This window comes from Channa argus, chromosome 22 (genome assembly GCF_033026475.1).
Source record: "Channa argus isolate prfri chromosome 22, Channa argus male v1.0, whole genome shotgun sequence".
Lineage (NCBI taxonomy): Eukaryota > Metazoa > Chordata > Actinopteri > Anabantiformes > Channidae > Channa > Channa argus.
In genome coordinates this window covers 9,657,614-9,684,143 of record NC_090218.1, presented here as the reverse complement: position 1 = coordinate 9,684,143, position 26,530 = coordinate 9,657,614, and the positions used below count along the sequence as shown (strand labels likewise).

The 26,530-nt window shown below is 40.7% G+C and overlaps 1 protein-coding gene across 10 annotated transcripts in view; it reads right to left on the bottom strand.

Moving 5' to 3' along the window:
- The window catches only part of rapgef6 (Rap guanine nucleotide exchange factor (GEF) 6), a 147,219-nt gene that overhangs the window by 67,548 nt on the left and 53,141 nt on the right, over positions 1-26,530 (bottom strand). For 4 of the 10 annotated variants that reach the window (XM_067491996.1, XM_067492000.1, XM_067491999.1 and 1 more), the window contains exons 1-3: positions 17,189-18,160; positions 15,945-15,962; positions 2,863-2,877 (exon numbers count right to left, since the gene is read on the bottom strand). In XM_067491996.1, the coding sequence (XP_067348097.1) occupies positions 2,863-2,877; positions 15,945-15,962; positions 17,189-17,755 (600 nt within the window). In that variant the 5' untranslated portion in view covers positions 17,756-18,160. Of the gene's footprint in view, positions 1-2,862; positions 2,878-15,944; positions 15,963-17,188; positions 18,161-25,453; positions 25,524-26,530 lie in introns of those variants that run through there. The other 6 variants (XM_067492005.1, XM_067492003.1, XM_067492006.1 and 3 more) reach the window with 4 other exon arrangements.

Here is a 26,530-nt window from a genome sequence, read left to right as displayed (position 1 = left end):
TAGCGACTTTCAGATCTCCTCTAGTAACGGTTAGTTCAGGTGTAGTTCAATTTTCAGCTCATGACTGTGGCTAATTAAAGTGCAGCTAAATTAAATGCAAACTTTCAGAAACCAAACTGGTCTCGTGAATATTCATAATGAATCCAAGATCACTGCAGTGAATAAAATCACAAGTCCATGCCAGCGCAAAGCAGCCAAGACTATAAAAGAGACCAATTTCTGGAGAAAATAACTGGCTGTTATGTTAGAACGCAGTCAATGATCCAATCAGAAAAACCTCTGGTGGAATAAGAATAAGTGCTTCAGAGACTTTCTTTTACCGACTTATTTTTCTGTTTCCCTCCTTTCTTCATTTTCTCTCTTTAGTGGTCTTTCCATCTTTCGAAATCCAAACCATGCTTCAGGAGTTGTTTTTTAATCTTTTTCTCTTCCTGTCCTCCCTCCCTTTAGATCTCAGTGACTCAATTTATACAATCCTTTTAGAGAATTTAAATCCATTTGCAGACCACCCAAAAACTCTGTCTCCCACCTTCCTTCTCTTCCCCACCTGTGGTATTTTTGATTGCTACTGCACCTCAAGACCCAGCACATGTTACCTAATGGGAGGAAAAGGAACCCTTAATTAACCTTTGCAAAAGGTGGGCTCATCACAGACACCAACCAATTAACTACGGACTTCAAACAGGCCACGCTGGATGAAAGCTCAGGGACTCAAGACTGAGGATAAATTATCCAGACTGTTACAGCGTAGAAGGGCCAGTAACAACATACAAAAGTTCAAGTTAAGCCAGTGCTAAAACAATGAATGCTTTGTGTGAACCGGAGCTTAACAAGTAAGTACTCAAAAGAGCAAAGTACTGTTGAAAAAAAAATGTTGCTGGAAAGAAAAACTCAGCCAGGAGAGGAGGTGTGCGCAACTGGAAGCCAGAAGGAATAAGTTCAGACATTTGGTGGAGATGTTTTTAAAATTGCTTTTAGCCAAAAATGTGGCCGCACAGACGAAAGAGTCCAAACTGATGGACACTATGCGTGTGACCAGAGGATATTGTTGCTTCGTTGGTTTTAGTGTCTTTGTGATAAAGGAAACAAAAAAAAACATATCATCTAAAACATCTGACAAAATTGTAAAATAAAGATACATTTATCTGCATCCCAGGAACTTGGTTTAAAAACACCGGCGTGGGGGGTGAATAGAGCCAGACTGATAAGCTGGTTGGCATCAGCTTATTGCTTCTATGTTGGTATATGAGTGTACGGCAGCTGATAAGAAAAACAGTTGGTGCAAAAATGTCCAATACTCGTTTGAGGTCATTTTAAAGTGACTGTCATATTGCTAATTAGTTTATAATAATAACAAAAAAAACTCTGTGGTTCCGTCTTCTCAACTTTGTAGATTTGCTGTTGTAAATTGTCTTATATGACATTATGTGTTTAGGAAGTTTGGGCTTGGACTGAGACAAAATACGAAACGAAATAAAGAGATGAACTTTGGCTTAAAGAAGTTCCAACATTTTTCACTTCTTTATAGACTAAACAATTTAACAGCAGTGGAATCGATAATGAAAATAATTGTTAATTGACATTTTAAGACTGATGTGTGAGTGTGTGTGGTACATATTAATGTGTTTTCTTAGACTGAACATCTTCACGCTTTATCCTCCTTCATCTCCAGGGTCCTAATTATCACTTATGCTACTGAAAGCATGTGCGCATGTGAGCGCACGCCCCCCCCCCACACACTCATCTCTGAGGCTTTCTGCACACAGAGCCAGACACATGGGGATCTCTCTTCTCTGACAGTCATTTTACGAGGACCACCAATAAGCGAGCAGAGAAGTGGGGTACAGGCATGTCTATTGACACGTCGCTGCTTTTTTGGTTTAAATACGTACATATATAAAATAAAATAAACATAGAACTAACAACAAACTAATCCATAATAGACATAAGCCACATTTCATGTACAGCAGTTCCTTGCACCATCATGAAGTTCTGCAGAGACTAGACTAACTCGGGTGACTAAGACTAGTGTAGGACACAGCAAACTGACTACACGGAGGAAATGGGTTAAACAGATCAGATTACATGTTTCAGAGATAAAGATAAGACAAGAAGCATACACAAATGGTTCTCTGGTCACTATAGTTATGAAAGCATGTTAGTTTACAGACCAGGGACAAATTATTTCACTGCCGATATAAAATATTGCTACATGTAAACGTATACACTACAACAGTGCAACCATATTCACAGCCATTTCCTTATTTTTGATCTATGCTCACCTCCAAATACTGTACAGTAACCTCAACATAAAATTAAAAATAAACTACAAGGACATGGCATTGTGACTTTAAAATATAATTTTCACAACTGACGTGTGTTCATGTTGCTGCTGCGAAGAATATTCAAGGATTGGTGCAAAGCCAGAAAACAGAACTCTGCGCATCTCCAGTGACCGTACAGAGTTCAGTGTAATGTTGTGATACATAGACAAGCATCAGATGACTAAACAGTGTATAAACAAGACAAAACATGGATCAGAGGGCTCGTTTTCAGATAGTTACAAGCATGTATTTATCGCTCTGTGGTCTTTAAATATATATACTGTGCAGGTGATTTGCTTTTTTTAGTCATAAAAATCCATTCACCTTTAGAGTTTACAAAATTAAATATTTATGAAATAAGCAAGGCATGGATGCTTTTCAAGCACATTTTCACATCCATATAATTCAAGTTCATTTTCCTTCATACCCAACCTCTCTCTCGCTCCCTCTCTCTGTAACACACACACACACACACACACACACACCAACATCCGAAGCTAGAGGCACGGGCCAGAAAAGGGATTACGACATTGCTTACTTTGGAGGACCACGGCTGCAAGCAGTTGGCATAGCAACGGACCAGGAAAGCCATTTCCACGGTAGGGAGGGTGCCAGCGAAGGGAAGTTTCCAAGAAAAAAAAATGAAAGAATAAGTAAAAGATGACGGTGAAGGCTGATGCTGAGGTCTTTGCAGGCAAAAAGAGAACTGTCCAGAATGTTATATTTTAATAAAGCAGTAAAAGGTCGACAATTGCTGACTGTCAGATGTCACTGCAGTCAAGGTAGATCTGTTCATTTGTGACACATTCAAAGAAACGCCAACAGGGCTTCAAACACTCCTTATAAACCTTGAGTCATAGGAATTGGAGTATTCATAACTAATCCCAAAGCCAAGTGAAAGAAGAGAAACTAAAACAATCCGACTTGACATCCAAGTTCAGCAGACTGTTCTTTTGCAAGTTAAATGTAAAAACTAGAAAGCCATTACTACTGTCGTCTTCTTGATTTACTTTCCTCTTTAAAGAAGCAGAGGATCCTCTCTTTAATAGATGCGCCGGCGATTGGAGAAAAAAATAAAAAAAGGAGCCTGGTGCATCTGAAGCCTCCTCCAAACGGTGCCCTCTCACCTCCCAAAAGCCTGGATCATTTGCCTGCAGCTCTCCTCTTTTCCTCACATCTGTCCAACTCCTTCCTCTTGTCTTTTTGAACTCCTTCTCTCTCTCCAGAGCTCTCGTAACGCCCGCTTCAAGCTCTCAACCCCCGGTTGGCGCTCACACCTCACGCCGGCATTTCTCTTCCCCCCTCCCACCCTCGGGAAGACGCTACCGTGGATAGAATGCTGCTCTGTGGAGAGCCAGCCGCTAATGGGAAAACGGAGGAGGGAGTGAGAGCAAGGGAGGAGGGAAAGGGAGGAGAATCCAGCTGAAAAAGAATGACATCACCTGTGCAGCAAGCGAGCGAGATAGAGAGAAAGAGAGAGAGGGGATGGGAGGTGGTGTGGATGAAGTGAGAGGCAGAAAAGGGAAACTGCATTAGATGGATTGGCTGCTGAGCAGATGTGGATGACAGAAAGAGAGAGAGAGATGGACAGAATAGAAGTGAGGAAAACGGAGGGAGGGAGCATCTTTATTGATCTGATGGAAACATAAAGCTGAGTGTATTGAGGCAACCCCCTCCCCTTTGTGAGCACGGTGCAAAAAAAATGGGGGGAGAGAATAAATCACAGAGCCCCTATCAGATAAAAGGACAGACGCTGGTGGTGTTTTGGCAAATGTGAACATGCAACACTAAAGCATGAGCCAATAATGGGTTTCTTCCCTCCAAACAGCCCCCGTCTGGAGGATTTGCAATTCAATAGACATGATATCACATCTAGAAACGTCACACTACACACAAGATAAATCAGTTATTAAAGTCCACTGCTCACAAGATACTGAGCTAAAAAAAAGTCCAGTACACTTTGAACCATTAGAAGAAGACGTGGTTCTGATAGCAACTAATCACTGAGTGTGTTTTATCCCAGTTGAAGCAGCCTTTTTGGGATGCCACTAATGAAAGTTAGTCCTCCAAAAAAGTACCTCAAACAGGGTTTTCCACGCCCTTCGACAAGTCGTGAAATACACACATGTAACCTGAGGTAAAGGCTGAACCAGAGAGCAAATGAACAGAAGCTTATTAGGCACAAATAATAAACGGCAACATGAAACAATGATTTTTATTTTCCAGGATGCTTTGCTTCATTGAGTGGAAACCTTGATGCTTTAAATAACTAATTTTGCCAGACACGGGCATCTAAAAAAAATGAAAGCACAACATGAAATGTATACCTTCATATTCAGTCAATCTGAATGTCACAAGCCTCGCAGGACAAAGTCCTTTACTTAAATAAGGCTGTCATAACAAACTGAGGAAAATGCATAATTATATGCTGCTTTATTTCAGAAAATGCAGGTTTCATTTAGTCCTCCTGAAGAGATTAAACTGCACGCATGCGAACGAGCCTCAAAAAAAATTGGTTAAGTGTAAAGATTTAAATAACAGAAGCTCCAATGCACGAAAGCTTTGGATTATTTTTGGCACTAATCATTTGTGTCTCCTTTTCCACCTCCCTTTTATTCTTTTTATTTTCTTCTGTCTGTCATGTGGCGATAATGCTGAGCGAGGGGAAGAATAAACTGAAAGCAGAGACAACAGAAGCTGTGTGGTTGTTTGAACGGCTGATTCTCCTCCAGCAGAGGAGAGGTGCCAGCTCCCATTACCAGACACTTCAGAGACGGGAGGATCTTCTCACCCTCTGCCTTTCTCTCCTCCAAACCTCCCTCCCTCTTCTTTAGTATATTCCAAGCCTCTGTCTGACTGTCTGTATTTCGTCGCCACCTCCAACTCTTCTCCTTCCTCTCTCTAACCTAAAATGCCAGTGTTTGCTGTCTGTCTTTCTGTCCTCCTGTTTGCCTTAAATTAGCTTGTTCCTTTTATACGTCTCAGTTTCTGTCCATCTACAGCTTCTCTCTTTGTGCTCCCATTATTTTTTTATCCCCTCTGCTAGCTTCAATAAAAACCAGGATCCCTACCCTCAAATCTCTCGCCTCAGTGTGTGTGTGTGTGTGTGTGTGAGAAAGGATACACACCTCCCGCCTAAGAATGACATCATCCTTTTACTCCACAGCCAATCAGGTGCAAGCACATGGAGCCCTGCCTTCACAGAATCGTTATGTACACAAGAGAGGCAGCTAAAGAAAGAGAGGGGTAGAAATGTACAGCTATGGAAATAGATAGGCAGATATGTAGACCTGCAGGTGGACACTTAGATAGATAAACAGAGAGTAATGTGTGTATATATTTACTAGCTGCAGTCTTCTCCCTTTTGCATAACAGTGTGCACAGCACTACATCACTCCCTTGCCCTGCTGTCAAAGCCACAGCCCTAATACACACACACACACACACACACACACACACACACACACACACACACACAGCTGCTGTGCTTGCTTTCTCAAAGAAAAATAAAGTCTAACCAAAAAGATCTAAAAAAATAAAACTCAATGTTTTGACCTTCTTCCAGGACGGATTCTTTAAACAACAGTTTGAACACTGAAAGAGGTTGTGCCTGCTGTAATATTTCCTCCTGTTGTTGAAAATTGTCCCATCCTCAATGGAAATGAAAGCAGTGGGGCAACAAAATCTACAGTGTTGTTGTGTCTGCCGACTGTCACCGCCTTGGTACTTATATCCTTTTCAGTGAACACAGTGAGTAAAGGTTCTGCCAAAAATCAACAAAATTAACGGATTTTTGGACACCGGCCTGACTAAAGATGATCTTGTAAGAAATAAGCTCAGAGAGAATAAATTGCCTCAGACAAAGAGCTTAAGGGAGCCAAGAAAAGGATGGAGCCAATGTGTCACTAATAGACAACAGATAGAGAACATGCCCACACATCTTTGCAGTGCAGCAGCATTTATCTAAATTAATTTCCATTTAAAAGAGAAATTAAAGTCAAAATACTAATTGCAAATATAACAGTTCTCAGCACACCTCAATGTGGTTTCACAACAACAGAAAGGAGTCAAGTGGGTCAGGACAGTTTACTGTAACCCGCATGCATGACTATGTGGAAGATGTCTGCATAACACTGAGCAGGATACACGTCACACAGGAAACACTTCCTGGAACAGACCGTCTGCGGCTCCGTGTTTGTGTGCACATGTGTTGCAGAAAATCAGGTGAGTGTGCTACAGACACCAGAAAATCTGACAAAAAATTAAATGCTCATGGAAAATGACAAATTGAGGCCACCAAATGACAGGAAATGAGACCTGTCAAGCTTAAAGCTGTCAGACAGACAGACCGTCTCTCTCTCTAACACACACACACACTTCTTTTTTTACTTTTTTTTAGTGTCTTTGTGTGTTGGGTTAGTGCTGTCAGCTAATCAGTTCAGCTAGGCTAATTAAAACAAGTCAGCTGACTAAATCCCCTGTAGACTTATAACACCCACACCCACTCACCCACCCACAGAAGTGCTGAGTTGTTAAAGCCCCATATTTCTCTGTTGGTTTGCCACAGAGTAATTTCCACAGATAGCCCTGAGTCTGACAGGGTCTCTTTTACAACAGAGCTAATGAGGGAGATATAAACTAGTGTTTTCTGCAACATCAGGTAAGACTGGAGTTTGGCAGCATCATTACAAATACACAAGGCTGTGATGGAAAGCTGCTGCTTTGAATCTTTTGTTTTACTGTCGTAGGAGTGAAGCAGAGCTACAAGTGAATTATTTTCATTAGTAATTAATTGGGGGGTATTTTTTCCATGAATCATTTTGTCTCTGCTCAATACATCCAGCAGCTATTTCCTGTCTGTCTCTCCTGCCTCGTCTGTCGCTCTTCCTGAGGTTTCGTCTATTTGTTTCCTGTCAAAGGGCTTTTTAGGAAGTTCTTTTTTTTTTACTGGAGGTCTAAGAGGAGCGGGTGTAAATCCTGACTATAAATCACAGACTGTAAAATCCCACTGAGGAAAACTGACCAGCCGGTTGACCAGGCATTCTATTAATCAGATTTCTGATTCTAGTCTACAACTGACACCAGTGCCTTATTTGGAGGGTGTAAAAAAAAGCATTTCAATTTGATTCATCTTTGACTAAAAGCAGTAAACTGATATCAATGTCAGCATGCTGGTTTACACTGAACTGCGTTTTTCAAATCATTTTATAACCATTATTTCTATACACTTTCTATCCATTTCTCGACTGACAAACATTAGGGCCGCTATGGCATCAAACAAGCACAGAACCGCTTCTCTTTGGTACAATTTTGCAAGCTAAATTGTTGTAGCTGCCATTGTCTTTGATAAATTCAAAGGGTTATTAAAATTTTAACATAAATAGGCTTCTATAAGTACTACAGTGTTCCATCAGGGACCAGGTACCAAACACAATCTTGATGGTTTCCTTTGTCCAGTAGACGAGTGCTCAAATGACACACCGAGTCCTGCTTACCAAAAAGCCAGGATAAGAAAAAATACACACAGTTTATAAAACCCTCAAAAAGAGGCAAGTATGGCAATGCACTGAATGCAGCCATCAAATCATAAATGTTTGTGTGAGTGTATGGGTCTGTCTGAAGGACAAGACAGGAATTCCTGCCATTTAAAGCCGCCCTTCCCTTTTCCGACCGATCCCCACAGACAGAAACAGAGACATTCAAGCCAAAAAGAGTTGGAGATACAAAAAAAATACAGTAGGTGGTGGAAAGGGACTGAAAAGGGAAGATAACAAACCACAAAATGAAAAATATTTTGAATCAATTTCTTGGCCAGTTGGTGAATATTCTCTTTACTTTGACCTTCAGTTGTAGTGTGAGATATGAATATGCACAAATTCTGCACACTGCCTAAAAGTCTCATGTGATGCACAAGATGTGCAAAGAGCAAAATGACAACAAGTTAATGCTTTCCTCAACAACAATGAGTTAAACGAAGGAGGTGATCATAAACAGTGAAAACACTGAGGGTAACGACTGCAGAGAGACCTATCGAAGGCAGATAAGAGGAGACAGTGAGTCTGAGATGAGCTCGTAGGAGACAGAAAAGTTAGGAGAGCGGATGAAAGATTTAGACTAACAGAGGGAAAGGGTGGGTGGAGTGAGAAGATGGTTAAGAGCTGCCAGTGGGATTTCAAGAGGTAAAACCATCTCTGGACCCCCTCCAGTTCGCTTATTAGCCTTAGCTGGGGGTGGAGGAAGGTCTCATCCACCTGGACAACCCTGGGGGGGGGGTCGGTAAGGATTACGTTCTTTGACTTTTCCAGTGCTTTTATTGCAATCCAGCCTGTCCTGCTGGGGAAAAATCAAAGAGCATGTTCGTTGACACGCCCGTGGTTGCCTGGATTTTGGACCATCTCACTGACCGAACCCCGTCCGTCCGTCTGCAGAACTGCTTGACACTGTGACCCGCAGCACAGGTGATCTCTAAGGATCAGTTCCAGCTCCCTTTCTCTTGACCCTGTATACTTCTGATATTTTCTCATGACACTGCGGTTGTGGGATCCATCCAGAGTGGATAGATCACGGAGTATTGATCAGTGGTGGACAGTTTTGTTAACTGGTGTGAGCAAAATCTTCTCCAGCTCAGCATCAGTAAAACAAAGGAACTGGCGGTGAACTTCAGGAAGTCTGGGACTTCAGGAAGTCTGGGACTCCTGTCAATCCTTTCTGTATAGAGAGAGGGGGTGGAAGTAGGTTCCGAAATGCATTGGTGTCCACCTGGACAATAAACTGGACTGGTCAGTTAATGCAGCATCAATCTACAAGAAAACGCAGGGCAGGCTGCATTTTCAATGGAGAGGTCCTTCAACATCTGCAGCGTTTTATGAGTCTGTGGTTTGCTGGGGCATCAATATGAAGGTGACAGACAGTAACAGACTGGACAAACCAAAAAGGAGGGCTGGTTCTGTTCTGGGGAGAAGCTGCACCCTCTACATGTTGTGGCTGAGAGGAGAATGTTGCCCAAACTCCTCTCAATCCTGGACAATCCCTCCCACCCACTCCACTGTGTGCTGGCTGCAGAGAGGAGCACTTTCAGCCAGAGACTGATCAGCCAAGTGATCCACAGAACAACACAAGAGATCCTTTCTCCCAGTGGCCATTAAACTGTTGAACTCATCCCCTTTCTGTAAAAAGGAGGGGGACTGAATGGTCAAAATGGACAAATAGTATTGTCTTTACTTCTTTTATTTTTTATTTTTTTATTTGTTAACTCCTCTAGCTGGGTTCTTTCTTACTTATTGATCAGTAGTTTGTACTTGTTTATTGTCATCATGTGGTGGAAGTTTTCCACTTCTCCTCTTTTCTACTTTTCACGTGGAGAACAGCTGTAACAAGGCAACAATATTTCCCTATGGGATCAATAAAGTTGTTTGAATCTTGAAAAGAGAGGTAGGATGGGAAAAGTAAAGGCTTTGTTTTTCTCCAGGATATAGGTGACGTGTGCTTGTAGTGACACCGTTTCTGATCTCCTGGGAGGCTAATCTTCTGAGAAAGTCTAGTAATTGTTAAGTAGTAAAACCTCTAGGTAATAGATCATCCCAAGCTTAAAAAACCTTTTCCAGATATAAACGCAGCCTGAGAGTGCATTAATATGAATGTATAAAATAATGTATGAATATTATGTGCCTTTATGTCGGTGCACATTTTATAGCAAAGCATCAAATCTTAAAAGAAGAAAAAAAAAAAAAAACAGTGGATGAACATTAGAGGGAGAGAAATACAGTAGCAGAGAAGGAAGATAAAGACAAAGGAGGTAAGAAGAGAAGACAGCGGGAGGACTGAGTGAGGGAGGGAGGAAGGGAGCAGGAGGAGAGAAACAGCACAAATGAATTCGGAGATGGAGTTCAGCAAGGTTGTCATCTTAGTGCTGCTGATGTAATCCCTAAAATTAGCAGCAACAACAGGCGTAGATGGTGGCCCACTGGTACACTGCTCTGCATACTGTACACACAACATACTGTACTCTCTCTCACACACACACACACGCAGAGGGTCTGCAGGTTTCAAAAGCACAGTTCAAGAATAAAATAAAGATCAAAAATGTAAGTGGCTTTTATACTGATAATGTTTCTACCAGCTCATGCATGTGTAGAACAGGAGTGCAATGAGCAAATATATAGAAATAAATGTTTTGCGCACTAAACATAAAACTCTTTTTCAATGTAATTTAAGTTGTTGACATGCACCTCAAAGAGACCTGGGTCTGCATGTTTCACAGTAACACCCTTCACAACTCATAAGCCGCTCGCGTCTTTTTTTAGGCTATTTTTAAACCTATGAAGTGTCTGAATATGTGCTTTGTGCATGGACCGTGAAGATGGCAGGAGTCGAGCAGCAGGACCGAAGCACCGCTGGGCAACTGCAGTCTGTGGTTCTGTTGTTTCTGCCGTTTCAAAGCATCCGTCCAAGGCTCTGTTAAGTATTTTGAGTCTGAGTCACAATTTGAGGAAGTAAACAAGTCATATTTGGCACATGATCTTGCCAGCGGTTCGGGTGTAAAAGTAATTTCGTTAAGGCTTATTTTGCAGTTTTTGAAAAACCCGCACATATAGTAGTTGATGTGTGAAAATAATAAATTTTTAAAACCTAGCGTTTGCTCCCTTCTGTTTATTTCATTGCTGATTAAAGCTGCATATTAACACACCAGTGTTGAACCAATAAAACTATGATTGTCAGAGTTTTTACTTGATGCAGAACAAAAACCCCCAGTGGGTTTCAAGTTCGGAAGGGCAAAAGCAAGTTAAAATAATGCGTGTTACCCAGTTAAAGCCTCTTGACCCTGCCCCCTTCTAACCCCATCTTTCCCATTTCCCATTAAATGCGACCTTCACACAACCTCCACCTTTCAGCCCCACGCACACAACTCACCACCCCCTCCTTCTGCTGCACAGACACTCATTTTTTTCATTACCTGTCAACCTCCATCATCTTCCAGTCTTCATTTCACCTTCCTTTCTCCTCATTCAACTCCTCTTCTCCATCTCGGTAAACCCCAGGCCCCCTCTTGCTTCTTTGTACTCAACCTTTCTTTATCAATTCTTTTCCCAACACGATTGTGTCTTCCTAACTTAACTGCTATTTTCTCCTCTTTCCATGCTCTCGTCCTCCACATCCTCCATCATCCTGTCCTACCGCCTGCCTTTCTCCTTGCTTTCCTGTTTCTTGTTTTTCCTTTTCAATTATGGTATCTTTGCCTCACTAGGCAGCACAAAGGGAAAAGAGTAAAAGGTCAAAATAAATAAGTGCCAAGTCCTGGTTTTTGTCCCCTCAGTCTGATTTATATTTACAATCTTAGTTTTTTACATTTTAAAACACAATCCTGAGGTTTTACTTGTTGGTTTACTGGTTTACTAGTTGATGAAAAGCAAATAAATAGAACACACACATATTATTCGTATTAGTCATTCGTTTCTACCTAAATTTAGCACACATTTCTAGACCAAACCAGCAACGTAAAATGTAGTCATTATTGTTAAATAACAGTATGTGACTATTATACATTATGGGCACTGGCAAACAGTTTGTGGTACCAATTCTCCAGTTGAGCAATAAACCGATGCAGGAGCAGAGGACATACTTTGCACAAGTCATGAAATATTTGCAAAGTCTTTTTTCATTGCAAATTATAAATGCTCACAAGAACAGTTGGCAGGAATGTTGTAAATGAACTGCATTGCTATGTATACTAAAGATACCATTAACAAAAGTATGACCGGGAACAATAGGATGAATAAAGAGTAAAATCTTCCCACAAACTGGAATGTGCTAATACGATAAACACCTGCCCTGTAGCAAAAAAACAACCTTTATATATGTGGCGAGTTTAATACAGTTGCTGATGGAAATCACATATCTGGTTTTTGTAGCTTACTGTCTACAACATGACAGAGCATCATCCTGTTCTATTAGCTCATCGCTGCAAGATTCTACAGAGAAATCAGTTTGTAATTTAATTATCCCCTTTTATTCAGGTCTCTTGCTTTCATGTCACGTTATCGCATGTGAACGAGTCTGTTATTTAATACTTCATTAGATACCTAGTATTGTTTGGACACTCACAATTTATAATAATACAAACTATGGTTATAACGGCCACAGCACTAATTACTCACGAAATGCAATTACGGAAACATATTCACAGATGTTCTTTAATCCTTCCATCCCCACTTCTTCCTGGCTACCTGCTTCTAACTGGGGCCCTGGTTGGTGCAGTAGTTGCAAAGCTGCCTTTAGGCCCTTGGGCTTTGCTGGCTCCGCCTGCATTCTGATAGAATGAGTCCAGATGAGATCGGGGACTGCGTTTAAAACATTAACAACAGAGAAGGTTTCCTGTCTGCAGACGTACAATATAAGGATGATAGACAGCAAGACAGAAAATGTACACTAAACTTCCACTGTGTGTATCTGCATTTAAACATGCAGCTGAAAACTAATAAAGAGTCAGACACATCCAAACACTGGGAAAAAAGCACACACACAAACACACTAATGTCAATGAAAATGAAACAGGAATGTTTAAAAACTTCATCATTATACAATGCCAACATATCTTAAGTCCCTCTAGTACCAGTTACCTCATTCAAACTCAATCAGCATGGGAAATTGACATAAACACCAGCTGATGCTGAACTGACTTGCCAGACATGTTCACTCTTTAACCCACGGCTTTGATTTAAAACCGACTCAGAACAAAAAGTTTTGACAGCGAAGGCAGCTGAGCAAGGCAATGCATGACCTCCAAAACATGGGGAGGATGAAAGATTATGCAGTCATTTTATCATTACTCCTCACACTAGGTTCACGCTGCTGTGACAAAGCAAGACTATGAGTCACACCTATGACTTACCCACTGCATGATGAATGCAACCTTAGATTTAACCTTACTGTAAGCAAAAGCATTAGGGTAGCGGCGTAATGTCACGGCATGACGAGCACAAGATCATCAAAATAAACTAATATGATACTACCACAGAAGTGTCATTAAGAGAAAGTCATGGCTAATGGATCCTTAATCAGAAACTGGTGTCACAGAAATTAAATACTCTATGGTAAAAGTGTTAAAGATGACATCATAAAAGCTGTTAAGTATGAGTCATATCTAGTAACACGGTGTAATGTAATTTGAACAATTTCAAGAAAACAAAACAATCTCACCTCCAGTGCCATTTAGTTGCTGTTCTGAAGGTTTCACACAAACCTCCTCAGGCAGATGGATGATGCATCATCCCCGCACAGGCCTGATTCAAAGTGGTGCTAGCAAGCATTTAGCGTGAGGATGTGGGCACTGTGGGCATTTTTCAGTACCACGTAACTTTGTGTGCATGGTTATTTTCTTTTGTGACATACAGTAGAGACTGTAAATTGACCTGACTGCAGTTGTGTACACTGCAAAGGCAAATAAAGTTTGCATACAGTGTTTTTATACAGTGTGATTTAACCTGTTTGGCACCTGCTCGCTGCTGTTTAGGAACAAGACGAGTGAGAGGATGTGATTTACTTTTTCCTGTGTGACTTCTAATAATCAACATGACCAAGCAGGACATTGACTGAACAGTAAAAACAGAGCAAACCTTTACAAATCTGGTCTTGAGCAGCTTCCCAAACCTCCTACTCTACCTAAAGGAACTTGATTACATGGTGGCTGGTGGCTGAAGCATTTCATTATTAATGCATGTTTACACACTTGGCTCACGTGTGTCTGAGATCAGCCTGAGGGGAGGGGAGCAGAGGGCAAGAGCACGCTGAAGCGTTTGGAGGAAAAAGAAGAAGCAGACGTCAGACATTTTGCCTTCTGATAGAGGAAGCTAGCTAACCACAGACGTTGCAAGAGACAGTTTTTCCGGCGTGTGCTGAGGCTCGATTGCTTCAAAACACCAGGAGGATTGTGCTTCGTGCTCTGCACATTTCCACAAACACGTTAAACCCAAATCCAGTTACTTTAAACGCAGATGGCTCACATGGACACAGATGATGCCTGAGAAAGCAAATCCCCATTTTGAAGCTCGTAAACTCCAAAATGTATCACACAGGCCGCGACTCGGTTCTGTAGTCTGTTAAAACTCTTGAACATACTACAAAACTGGGATCTCTGCGACAGCATAACATCTATCTTTTCTGATTTTCTGCTTCTAGTGTTGTGAAAACCGAACCATTCTCTGCAGATGACCGAGCCTGCATCATGTTAAATTAATGCTCTTGGGGTGCCTTGGAGTAGCCTGGCTGTAAAAGCCCTTTGAGCAGGTTTCCCCTGCAAGCCAAATGAGGTTATGGGTTTATCTGTGTCTGTTCAGTGAGAGAATGGTAGAAATCCATCGAGGCATCTGATGTCTTAATGAAGTGACTTTCTCTCTGTGCATGTGTTGTTCTGTTCAGAGCGTCTGGTTCTGTGTAATGTGTATACATGTGTGGTATGACTGTGAGTCATTAGTGAATCCCAGTGGTTCCAGTGTTATAGTAGTGAGAGAACGCACAGCATCGTCTCTCTTTCTCTCTCTTTTGCCACGCTGGCGGAGGAATCGGATTTCCAGATCAATGAGAATCAGTCCCAACCAAAGTCATCGTGGATAATTAAACAATTCAAATAAAATATTAAAATAAAGCTTGACTCTAACCAGCAGTCTGTCTTTACTAAATTAAGAAAAGTACATTCAATATCTGTCCAGGACATATGAGGTGCTATATTTTATACTTCTCTCCGCATAATGTTTTGGACTCCTCTCAATTGGGAACTTCAGAATCTTCATTCACTCTGGAGAAAGCCATTAAAGGAGAGTGAGAGACACCAGACACCAGCACACAGCAGTGATAATGGATCATTGATGTTATTATGGTTCAATAAGGGCTCTACACAGCATCTTCAGATCCACTGAGAACTGTATTTCTGTCTGCTGTGTGTGTGTGTGTGTGTGTCTGTGTGTGTGTGTGTGTGTGTGTGTGTCTGTGTGAGTGTGTGTGTCATTACTCTGCCATTGTATCATCACAAACAGACATTCACTGAGAAAATAAAGGAACATTTTGTGACTTAGAGTAAGTGATTTAGAGTAAGTACTAATGATGTGTGTTAAAACTTTTGCTTAAGTACTCACTTTGGACACTCACTACTCACGCACTCACTTTAATAAGCAAATTATCTTTTTAAGCCACTGCTTGTTGAAGGCATTTACAATAACAGTATTAACTGAAAGATGGTGATTTTGGGGACTGTGCGTCAGCAAACCGTCAGAGCTAGTTAACACATCTTAAATTCACACAGAAACGATATTGTCAAGCACCAACTGAAATCTGCCCCTACGCGTCAACTTTGTCAGTTGTTATTCCCAGCATGCATCTGTCTGATTCACAGTTAACCCACACCCCCCAACTGCCACCCACAGTGTCAGCATTGGTTGGATGTGTGTGGCAGCCTCAAAATGACCTGCTTTTGCCAACAGTGCCTGATTCTACAAAACAGGTGCCTGACTACGTACTCAATTACACAAACAAACAGTACCACACTACACAAAACACATCAAGTGAAAATGGAAATATTGCAAAAAACCACAGTGGAACAGAGACAGTTCTTTTGGCATTTCCGCCTACCTTATTGTTGGCATAATCCTGAAGATACGACACCAGCAGAGACATGAAAAAAAGAACAGAAAGGAACAAAACATAATCACAATGGGACATAGTAAACTGCACATCTGTGTGGAGTGAGAGAGAAATGCTAGCATATCATATTGGTGTAATCATTTAATAAAAGGGAAAGCGAGAACGGCCCTATTCAGTCACTTAAATTCAATGATTCTATAATGCTCACAGGGTCCTACTTGATTTTGTCCTGTTTCACTGGAGTTGCTTTGCACCAGAGCAGTTAGACTTTACATAACATCATAGGGTAAAAAAAACATTGTGGAGGGATTCGGCAAGGCTGAAGGCTAGAAATGTAATTTCCAAAAGTGGAACAATCACCAAGAGACTCCAGAGGCAGGTAGGGTCAGCAGAGGACACTTTAAGCCCTCCATTAAGCCCTTTGTACACACCAGGGAACTTTGCATAAGCTCAGAAGAGGGTGTGTGTGTGTGTGTGTGTGTGTGTGTGTAGGTGTGTAGGTGTGTGTGTGTGTGTGTGTGTGTGTGTGTGTGTGTGTGTGTGTGTGTGTGTGTGTGTGTGTGTGTGTGTGTGTGTGTGTGTGTGTGTGTGTGTGTGTGTAAGTGACAACGCGTGGCTACTGGTGATTAGTTAGAACTGTAACCGACACACTGCTGGCCCCAGTTATGCTATCAGAGGGAGGGAAACTCTGCCTCATACAAATAAACACATGCAGCTTCAAAAGGTTTTTGAAAATATATAATAAGACAAAAAAAAAGCTGCTAAAGTATCAAAAGGCCTTAAGAAAGAACCATCTAATTTATCCTTAAAACTGCCCCTTTGTCACGTCACAAATGTGAGTGATGACATAGGGATTTCTCTGCGAGCACTCATGGGCTCTAGCTTAAAAACACGAACCGCAGACCTAACTGAACAGACCTTATCACTTATACTGAACACAAAGCAAGAGTAACACGAGTGAAAAAGAAGAAGAAATTGGTAAGAGGATCAGAAGTCAGACTTTGAAAGGCCTATAAAAATACCTATAAGCAAAAACCATCCAGCTGAGCATATTCAGAAAAAGAAATGCAATGTTAAGTGTTTGGTTGAACTATAGAAGCTACACTGTTCTAACCTTTGTCTGCATTAACATGAGTGATTAGAATTAGTGATTTTATGTTGAAACAATGACAAGTTCATTTAACCTGTAAACACCAAAGAGGGTTAGCAATAGCATTTGCTGCTACTCCTACCGTGTTGTAGCTGTGGGGTTCTTGTCCGTCTGTTATGAGTTCCCGCTCGCCCTTCTGGTTGACCCTCCTGAAGCGCCGCCTGGACTTTCTTTGGGATCCCTCTCTCTGTAGAAAACTGTCGTCCCCCTCGCTGCCGTTATCCACCTGTAATACACAGTCAACAACCTCCTCAGAGCAGAAGCTTCTGTGCGATTCACACACGAAAACTTTGAGTGTGTGGGAACAGCTGGAGGAATGCTCCTCTGAGACCTGGGCACATGGCTCAGAACAGCTACATTTCAGTAATTCAGACTTTTGGATCTTCGGAACAGAGTTCAGGTTTGTAAATCCAGAGTTCTGGTCCTCAACTTCTGATATCTGGTTCTTACAACCTGAGTTTTGGGTCTTAATTTCCATTAAGTTTTGAAAGACTGAGTTGTGATTCTTGAAGGTGATCCCTTCTTTAATCTGAGGATTTGCTTCATGTTCGGGAGTTTCTGAGACCTGGTCCTGCTCTTCTGCTGGCTCCTGGTTGAACATCCAGTTCTTCCAGAGCGCAGAGAGCCGATGCCACCGGAGTACACTCATCCGGATGTGAGGATAGAATCACAACAACACATAAAAAGCAGGAAACACCACGAGTAGAGAGGCCAGAAAAGGAAGCCGGGAAATGATTTTACACAAAAGATAAATAGTGTCCAAGTGTCCAAGTTTTTAAAAATAGTCGAAAATCCAGAGGCATGTGGCAACATTAAATCCGTTGGGCCAAGAATCCGGACTAAAGAATGAACAAAAAAATAAATAAAATCAACAAAAACCAATCTCGAGGATGACCGAACAAAAAAAAACCCAAAAACCCTTCATCTCGTTTGTCTCCGATTAGTTGAGAGTTGTCCTCTTCTGAGGGCCAGAGGGTTCAGAAATAGTTCATCTGCTCAACATGTTGCATACTCACATCCTTTCTCACTCGCTCTCTCTCGCTGTCTGACACATGCACAGAGCATACACTGAGCCCACAGTTCCCTCCAGGAAACCGTAAATACACAAATATCCTCGCCAGGCAGAAAAAAAAAGAAAGAAAAAAAAAAAAAAACTGCACAGCACACAGATTCCGGCCATACAATTCATTCCCTGAAGAGTTTTTGTGCTGGTCTGTTGTTGCGGGAGGAATGTGTTTTTCTTTCGCCGTTGCATAATGTTAGTAAGTCAGTAACCGTAATATATGTGTAATGACTTTAAAGTTTAAACTTATGTTATGCAACATTAAGAGTCTCGAAGTTATTCGTAGAGTAGGTTTTATTTCTTAACCTTATATTCATTTCCTTCGTTTTGAAGTTTTTGATACAACTGCATCTATTGATTTTGTTTGTTTGTTTGTTTGTTGTCCCTGTATGTCTGTAAGGAGAAATTGCACTGCTCTTATATTAAAGGTAAAAACATATAAATCAGGTACTACATTACCACAATGAGAGTCTGAATGCACCACTTTTCACTTAAATGCAAGGTCTTGCATGTTTGTCATCAGCTTTTGATGCCTAGTTTCAGCAGTGAACATGCTTTGTGTCCAGAATACTGATTGGGTAATTTGATGACTATTAACAAGTGAGCCATATGTTTCTGTTGGCCTGGTCAAAATACTACTGCTTGTTATTCAGGCTTCTGAGTGTGTCGAGCTTTCTGTCAGTGTGTCTGCCAGTCTGAGAAGTCGAGAGAGGGCTGAAACTAACAGGACCCATCTGCTGTTTGAATATTTTCATGCTGTATCCTTTTTTCTCTATATATTTGAATAATTATTCTCATTATTTCCTTTTCCTGGTTGGTTGTGAGGCTCTCTTATGGTGAACTGGCAACCTTGGCAGGAAGTAGTTGACATTGGCTGGAAATTTGTAATTTCAGTGGCTGTAACCCATTAAGATGAAGATGGTTAGGGTTAGGGACACAAGTCAGTGAGTGTCTGTTGGCCGTTTTTTTTGTCCTACATTGTTGTAACTAGGCAGCGGCTTTTCGACGCATGAGTTAGAGACCCCTGACAGGCTGTTCAGCTTAGCCAATCAGTGATCAGTAAAAGACCACGGTATTAACAATGATGCAAGTATTAATTTTCGCTCTTATCATATTGTCATTTAAAGGTGGTTATAAACACTGGTGAGGGAGAGCAGTGAAAAAACTATCAGAAAAATGCTGCTTACTTCACAGATTGAACTACGTGCCGTTTTGATGTTGGCCCAGACGAAGCCATGAGTTGAGGGTTAGCAAAAAGCTATTGGTCTAGGTGCTAAAGCCTACAAAATACCACAAAAGAAGAACTAAAAGACAACCACCAGGCAAGGTCAAACGTCAACCGTGCCTTTTCACTTTTATCTACTCTGTGCCTACTGTCGCTGTGTAATAAGAAAAGCTACAGTTACTGACAGCTTAAGAGCATGATGTAGCACAACAAGTGTCTATGTATTTATTCATGTACTATATCTGCATTATTAATATCAGAAATAAAGTGACTGAGCTAGCAGAGACTCTCTAAGATCCTATTTTATGATCCTGTAATCTCTTCGCAACTCAAGCATCAGGACAGGGATCAGCATGGCCGTTCTGCAAACCTATAATCAGCAAGCCACAGGGATGTGTGTGTGTTTAAACATCTATTGATCATAACCCCTCCATGCTGACCCCTGTCCACCACTGCATTAATACCCCGAGGTGGTATTAATGTTGTGGCTGAAGCGATTGAATAAAAACTGAGAGGAAGGTTTTAATATGAACAAAAACGCCATTTTACACAGAACCAATGCATTTAAAATATTTCATCTTTGTATAATATTTTATGTAATATTCTTTAATCTCTACTGTGTTTCAGTGTAGGCAGTTAGGTTATTTCAGTTTTCCATTTCTGCTTCAATCTTCAACTATTATCTACAATCTATTAAATGTATTGTTTGTCATACCACAAGTACGCCACTGACAGGGTTTTTGTAAGGGGCCATTGTGTGCTTTTCCCAAAAGACCTCAGGTCAGTCATGTGTTTTCACAGAGCTCTCAAAATATAACCCCACGATTGGCCGCAAAGAGTAATGAGGAGATATGACTGCATCACATTGAAATGAGTAGTCAAAAAAAATTCCTATCTGCTACAGTTTACAAGCATGTTTCTCTGACTCATATTCATTATATCGTTTCATCCGCGAGGAGATGTTTATGGAAAGTTTGAAGACGTGCTCTCAGAAAACTTCTTTAAGATAGACCTAAAAAAGATTTTCTGTCATAGCTGCAGTGGGACTGAAACAGACAGAGCGGACAGAGGGACAAGCTTGTGTGAGGGAATTCTGCTGTAATACGCAGAATAACTACTGCATCGTGGGTAGTTGAGCTGTAATGAACCCTTAAACAACTGCATGATTGATAGTTCAGCTATAAAATACCAATAAACTGTTGTAAAAGTGATGGGTATTGGTATCGATGTGTGCCCTTATTACAGCCAAAAAAATAAAAAGTCATCTCGCCTCATTTTAATGAGCCCCATGAGACAGACAGCCTGAAGGCAATACACAATAAATGTAGTGAACTTCCATGTCCATCCTGTGACCATATACAACAATCATCATTCTGCCTCTGGCTGCTTAGCTGAAAATACTCCTTATCAAATCTGTGACCACCAGATCTATGTCAGCCACTGACAACTCTTGCTTTTATGCGTCTGACTCATGGTCACGGCCATATTCTGACCATATTTCCTGTTTCCCCTGCCTCTTTGAACATGTGTTCAGCTAACTTCACATTTACCCATAAGTCCATTTCCCACCACTTATTTCCCTTCCTCCCCCTCCACCAGGACACACACATACAGACTCAAAAACACACCACCCTGTCAGTCAGCAAATGTCACTCCGGTCCATCCTGTGGTCAGAGTCATGACAACAGCTACAGATTATCCTCTCTCAACTATTCCCATGGCTCTAATTAGCTCATTGGCTGCAATGCAGTGTGACTAGACCACAGTCCCTCACCTCTTTTGTATTCATGAATTCATATGAGAGTGTGTATGCGCATGTGCATGTTTATGTCTATTTGTGTTCCCTACAGCTTCTCTTGTCATTTTGTGTCTTCTTCGATTTTGGAAAAGACAAGTTACCGTTTTGTCTGTTCAGCTATTGCCATTCAAGCTGACAACCCAGTTTTTTTGTCTATCTATTCCTAACAGGCTGCTGCTGCCTTAGACTCTACATGCATCGATTACTGGGTGTCAAAATCATTTTTCCACGAAAGACTCATCTGAAGTCAAATGTAACCATTTGGTTTGAAAGATGTACTCTGTATCAAGTGAGTTTTTATCTTCAACACACATGATCATCCGCTTGCACCAAGTATTCGTTCTGACACAAGCAGGACTTAATTCATAGTGGAGTCACTTCTTAGCTGTGAGCATGTGAAGTTCCAGACTTTAAAGGCACGACTAAAGAGTTCATGCCATTTTACATAATGATGTTTTCAAATTAGGAGATGAAAACAAAGAGATATACCTTAAAAACCAACCTAATAATTACTTCTTATTTTTATTTGAAAATGACCAAACACTCCACCTACAGACTGTTACAAAATATATTAAGGAACCTATGCACATCTAACAAACTAAAGAAGGTGCATAGAATGTTAGGAGCCATAGTTTTACTTAGCATAGAAACACGTAGGTGCAGTGCCAACGTGTTACTGCAGAACTCCTCAAGCAGCTACTGTGCATTTACCAAAGTGAGAGTTCAACGGCTTTCGCCTTGTCCCTACAGGAGTCGCCACAGCGGAACATGTTCCGCACATTGATTTGGCACGAGTTTTTACGCTGGACCGGCACCAGCGTGGCCCATGGTGGTTTGGCGAGGCCACACCTGGTTGGGTAGGATTCGAACCTGCGGCCTTCTGTATCCCAACCAAATGCTCTACCACTGAGTCACCAGGCCCCCTTGTGTATTTACCAGAGTTTGTTTTTTTATTTAGCGCTTTCTTCTTTAATGTAATACATTTGCTCATTTTTGTACAATAGCTGTGTTCACTGATTTTGTTTTTCATGTTTAACCAAGTCCTGGTGTAAAGGTCCACCTTGCAATGATGTGCCACTGCTGGTAGTATAACAAACTATGAAAACACGGACAAGGATGTCCTAAGATATTAATAACAGCCTATAAACATTCTTGTTTCTTAATTCTCAGAGATAATTTGCAAATTCTTCCTGATGAAAGAAGCATGTGCATATGTACAGACACAGAAAACACCTCCCTGCTCAGATCAGCTGATCCTTGCTGTCTCTTCGCCTCCTTCCCCCTCATCGCCAACATCTTTGTGGTGTCTGCTTTTATCTACACTCACCTTTATTTCAAACCAATTTAACTTTTGTCTTTTTTTATTCAAACTGATTGTATCTTTTGTTCCACTGGCAACTGAGTCCACTGAGCTTGTTGGCTCCTTTCCTGCAGCTCACTTTCTCACATTTACACAAAATTAACTGACATCGGTGCCAATTTCTTTTTCTTTTCTTTTTTTTGTAGCCTTTGAATGGACCCACAGGGGTATTTTCGGATTAAGTGTCTTGCTGAAAGGCCACCTCACTACTACAACCCTCTTTCAGTGTGGAACCTTTCAGGAAAATCAAGGGTTGGAGATTGAAGCATTGAATGTTGGTCACTAAAACGCAAACTTTTGTGCACCATTGTGATTACAGCACGCCTTCAGACAGAAAGCAAGCCCCGGAATTTCTTGTACTGGGTATCAATGTTTAAGCAAAGATATGTTGTACGATGGGTCAACTTTTCTTGGAAAAAAGAACTGAGGAGTTGAAACTCAATGGGACTGAGTGAGTGGGAGAAATCTCATCGAGCCACAGTAAATTACAGGGAACGTGGTGACTCTGCTCTGTTATCAGTCTAATTTATCAAAGTGTCGCAGTTCTTTAGATGCAGTAGTTATCCAATACTCCAAAAGGTTTTGTAGTTGCTCCCTGGTAATATTTGAACCAAGAAGTTCAGTTGGGTGATGAGGAAATTATATTCCTTCACCTTTTCCATATTTGTAGAAGCGCCCCATCACTAACGCCACATCATTTAACTGCCATTTCATCAACACCCTTCCTCTCTCCCTTTAAAGTCAACAACACACAAACAAACAGTGAGTCTGACTAATCACTCTGCATGATTCATGGTTTTTCACTTGCTTATAACATGCATTATTAATCACAAAGCAATGACTGCATTGGAATCAAAACCGTCAAATACCCTTATTTGATTTAGACTTTTTAGTTTTTTGGCATGAATTATTTTTATTCTCTTTCTTTCTGAGAGTTAAATGAGAGGGTGAAGACAGTCAAAAAGGTAACAGCAGCAGCAGTATCTTAATCACGTTATTAAGCCAAGCGAGCACACAACAATGTGTAGAACTCAACAACGCTGCAGCTCATCATTTACTTTAAATCTGATTTGTTTGCATCTGTACAAAAGCGAACAGAGGCACAATTCTTATCAGCATACGGCTTCTTGGAAACGTGGGGATTTTGACCAGTAAAGCACTTCCCGATGCACTAAATAGTCATACTTTCAGAGTGAATTAATCATTGCGATTCAACAAGAAGCAATGCAGACACACTGATTCACATGAAAAGCTTGCACAGTTTTGCGTCAGCTCAAAGTCAACATAGTGATAGTCTGTCTAAAGATGATAAGGTTTCATCATTGATCCCTTACCTACAGAAATGACAGTTTTCTAATTTTGTACAATCATAGCAAAAACAAACAGATGACTATTTTTTTTAAAGACATCCACAAAAAATTTTGGGGGATTTCCTGTAACATTTGGCCTCACTGTTACAGGTCAATGTAATCAAAAAGCCACAAGGCAACATGTCTTTGAGGTTTGTTCTGCATCTCCTATTGAGCAGCATCAGTAGTACTAGTGTTACTGCTACACATCCAACCCGATCCTTCCGACAGAGAGCGACCCAGTAGATGAAGATAGAACGATAATTATGTTTAGGGAGGTAAGCATACAACTTCAAAGCCCTGTGGGGGCAGACAGTAACACAGTCCATTTTGATATGCAAAAGATGGTATAATCAATTTAGCATGAATTCATATGTTAAGATATTCCCTATAGTTTAAGGAAAAGTTCAAACAGCAAAAATAATAAAATGACCAGACTTCTTGTGGAAGTTTACGTATTTAGAGAAAACTAATGAAAGCAGAGGGTTTCACATGACACTATGACTAAGAAGTTCCTTTTAGCACTACGTCACAAATGCAGAAAAGACCAAAAGAGAGAATACGAAAAACGACTAGTATTAGAGGAGGTGCTCTGAACTTTAAGCTTTCAATGTATAATTACATTGTTAACACATTCACAAGTGCAGGTAAATCTATTCACACCGCAAAAGATCTTTTAAACAAAATACTTTGTTTTGTTTTTGTTTTGTTTTTTTTGTTTTGTACAACTGAAATATTAAATATTTCCAAACCCAGAACTTGTGTAACTATTCTGTGCATTACATAACCTCATGTCAGACTCATGGCAGCAGTAAGAATGAATTTCTCTGCCTTTTTTTAGCTCCTCATGATGACATTCAGTGAAACTGCATAAGTCAATAAACTAAAAAACATCCAATGTTGAAAATGTGCCATTTTTTAGTGCTTAAAAATAATCCTCAATAATGTTACATAATGTTTCCAATGCAGCTCCCATTTAAAAAAAAAAAAAAGTCTTACCACTCAAATACAAGTACTGTTTTGCTTTTAGTATGAGTTGCAAATATGGTGGCAACTGGTGTGTAATAAACGGAGCAACTAAAGGGGTATTGGGTGCAGTATCATAGAAGTGTGGGTACTAGTAGGTAGGATTTAGATACTTTAGATATTATTTATTACAATATGGTATATCTATAATCATAGTTTTAATTCTACAATCAATTCCACTTGAGTATTGAGATTTTTTTGTAATGTTCACAGGCTTGCACGTAGTAAAAGTCGGATCTTATTGAAATTCTAATTCACATCCAGCTGGATGGAGCACATTTAAATTTAAATATAAAGGCAGATATAAAGTGAGGGCAGAAAGATTAGAAGATGGGGCAAACACAGAGAAAGAGCAATAGTTATGAAAGAAAGGGAGAAAAATGATCAACAAGAGAAAATACAGGGAGAGAGAAGTGACACAGACATCAAATAAAGATGAAAAAACAGGAATAAAATCAAAGAGCAGAAATGGGAGAGGTGGGAGGATAAAAGGTATGTGAATTGGACAGACAGAGTCTCTACTCACCACAATCATTTCTGACGGCTCCAAAGTGATGCATTCACAGCCTCGTCTGCCCCCCAGCTGCTTGCCAAAACTGCAAAGAGAGCACACACACAATATATGTTTAAACATCCCATTCTGGGCCTCCTTTTGATAGTTTCAGGTCATTGCTAATCATTTTTGAATCATTTTGACTGAGTTCTTTCAAAAATAAGCTCTGGCTTTAAACCATGAGGCTCCGAAACTCTTGGGTCCGTAGGTTTTTTTCAGCATCCATCTGTGTATTTCAAAAGTCAAATCTACCAGAACTTGCTCCAGAATCAGGACTATTTCAGGGAGTCAGTCCACTTTCAACCCTTTCACTAGCACTACACAGGTCTATAATATGTCATTACGATTACACAAAGACAGTTATGCAGTGGTAGACATCCACAATATTCTACCACTGCACTGTTATACCATGGTCCTCTAAAGGTTTTTCCAACTTTCAAATAAAGTCAGTGTCAACAGCAATAAATCCTATATAAAAAAACTAACACATTTTAAGGTGCCTCAAGAGACACTTCTGTAAATACAATGCCTCCAATATTTCATGCACCTTAAAATTTCCGAAAAATGTTATGAGACCGGCTTGAGATGCAAGGGTGTATAAAACAGACACGGCACAGACACACACACGAGAGCGAAACATTTCTCTGTGGGTATTAGAGCACTACAGCTGGTTTGTGGTGAAGGTCAAACCACTGGAAGTAAAAAAGATTTGCAGATCATTAATGTGCACAGTCAACAGAGACTAAAAATACAGTCAGTGCTGAACAAACTTCTTATAGACTATTTTTCAGGGCCATCGAAGACAAGTTCCCCCAGCAGTAGCTTACTAGTGTCGACATTAGTCGACTCAATAGATGAATTTGTTTGATTAACCTATTAGTGAATGTTATTTCTAAGATTTTTGCCTCATTCACAAGTAGCATTTCAGACTGACCAAAATCAGGATCAAACAACTGTGTGCCCAGTAAACAGCTCCTGCACAATATGAGTCTTTGTTTGCAGACCTCACAGGTTCAGCCACAGCCTGGTGGGCTGTGTCCTCTGATAAGC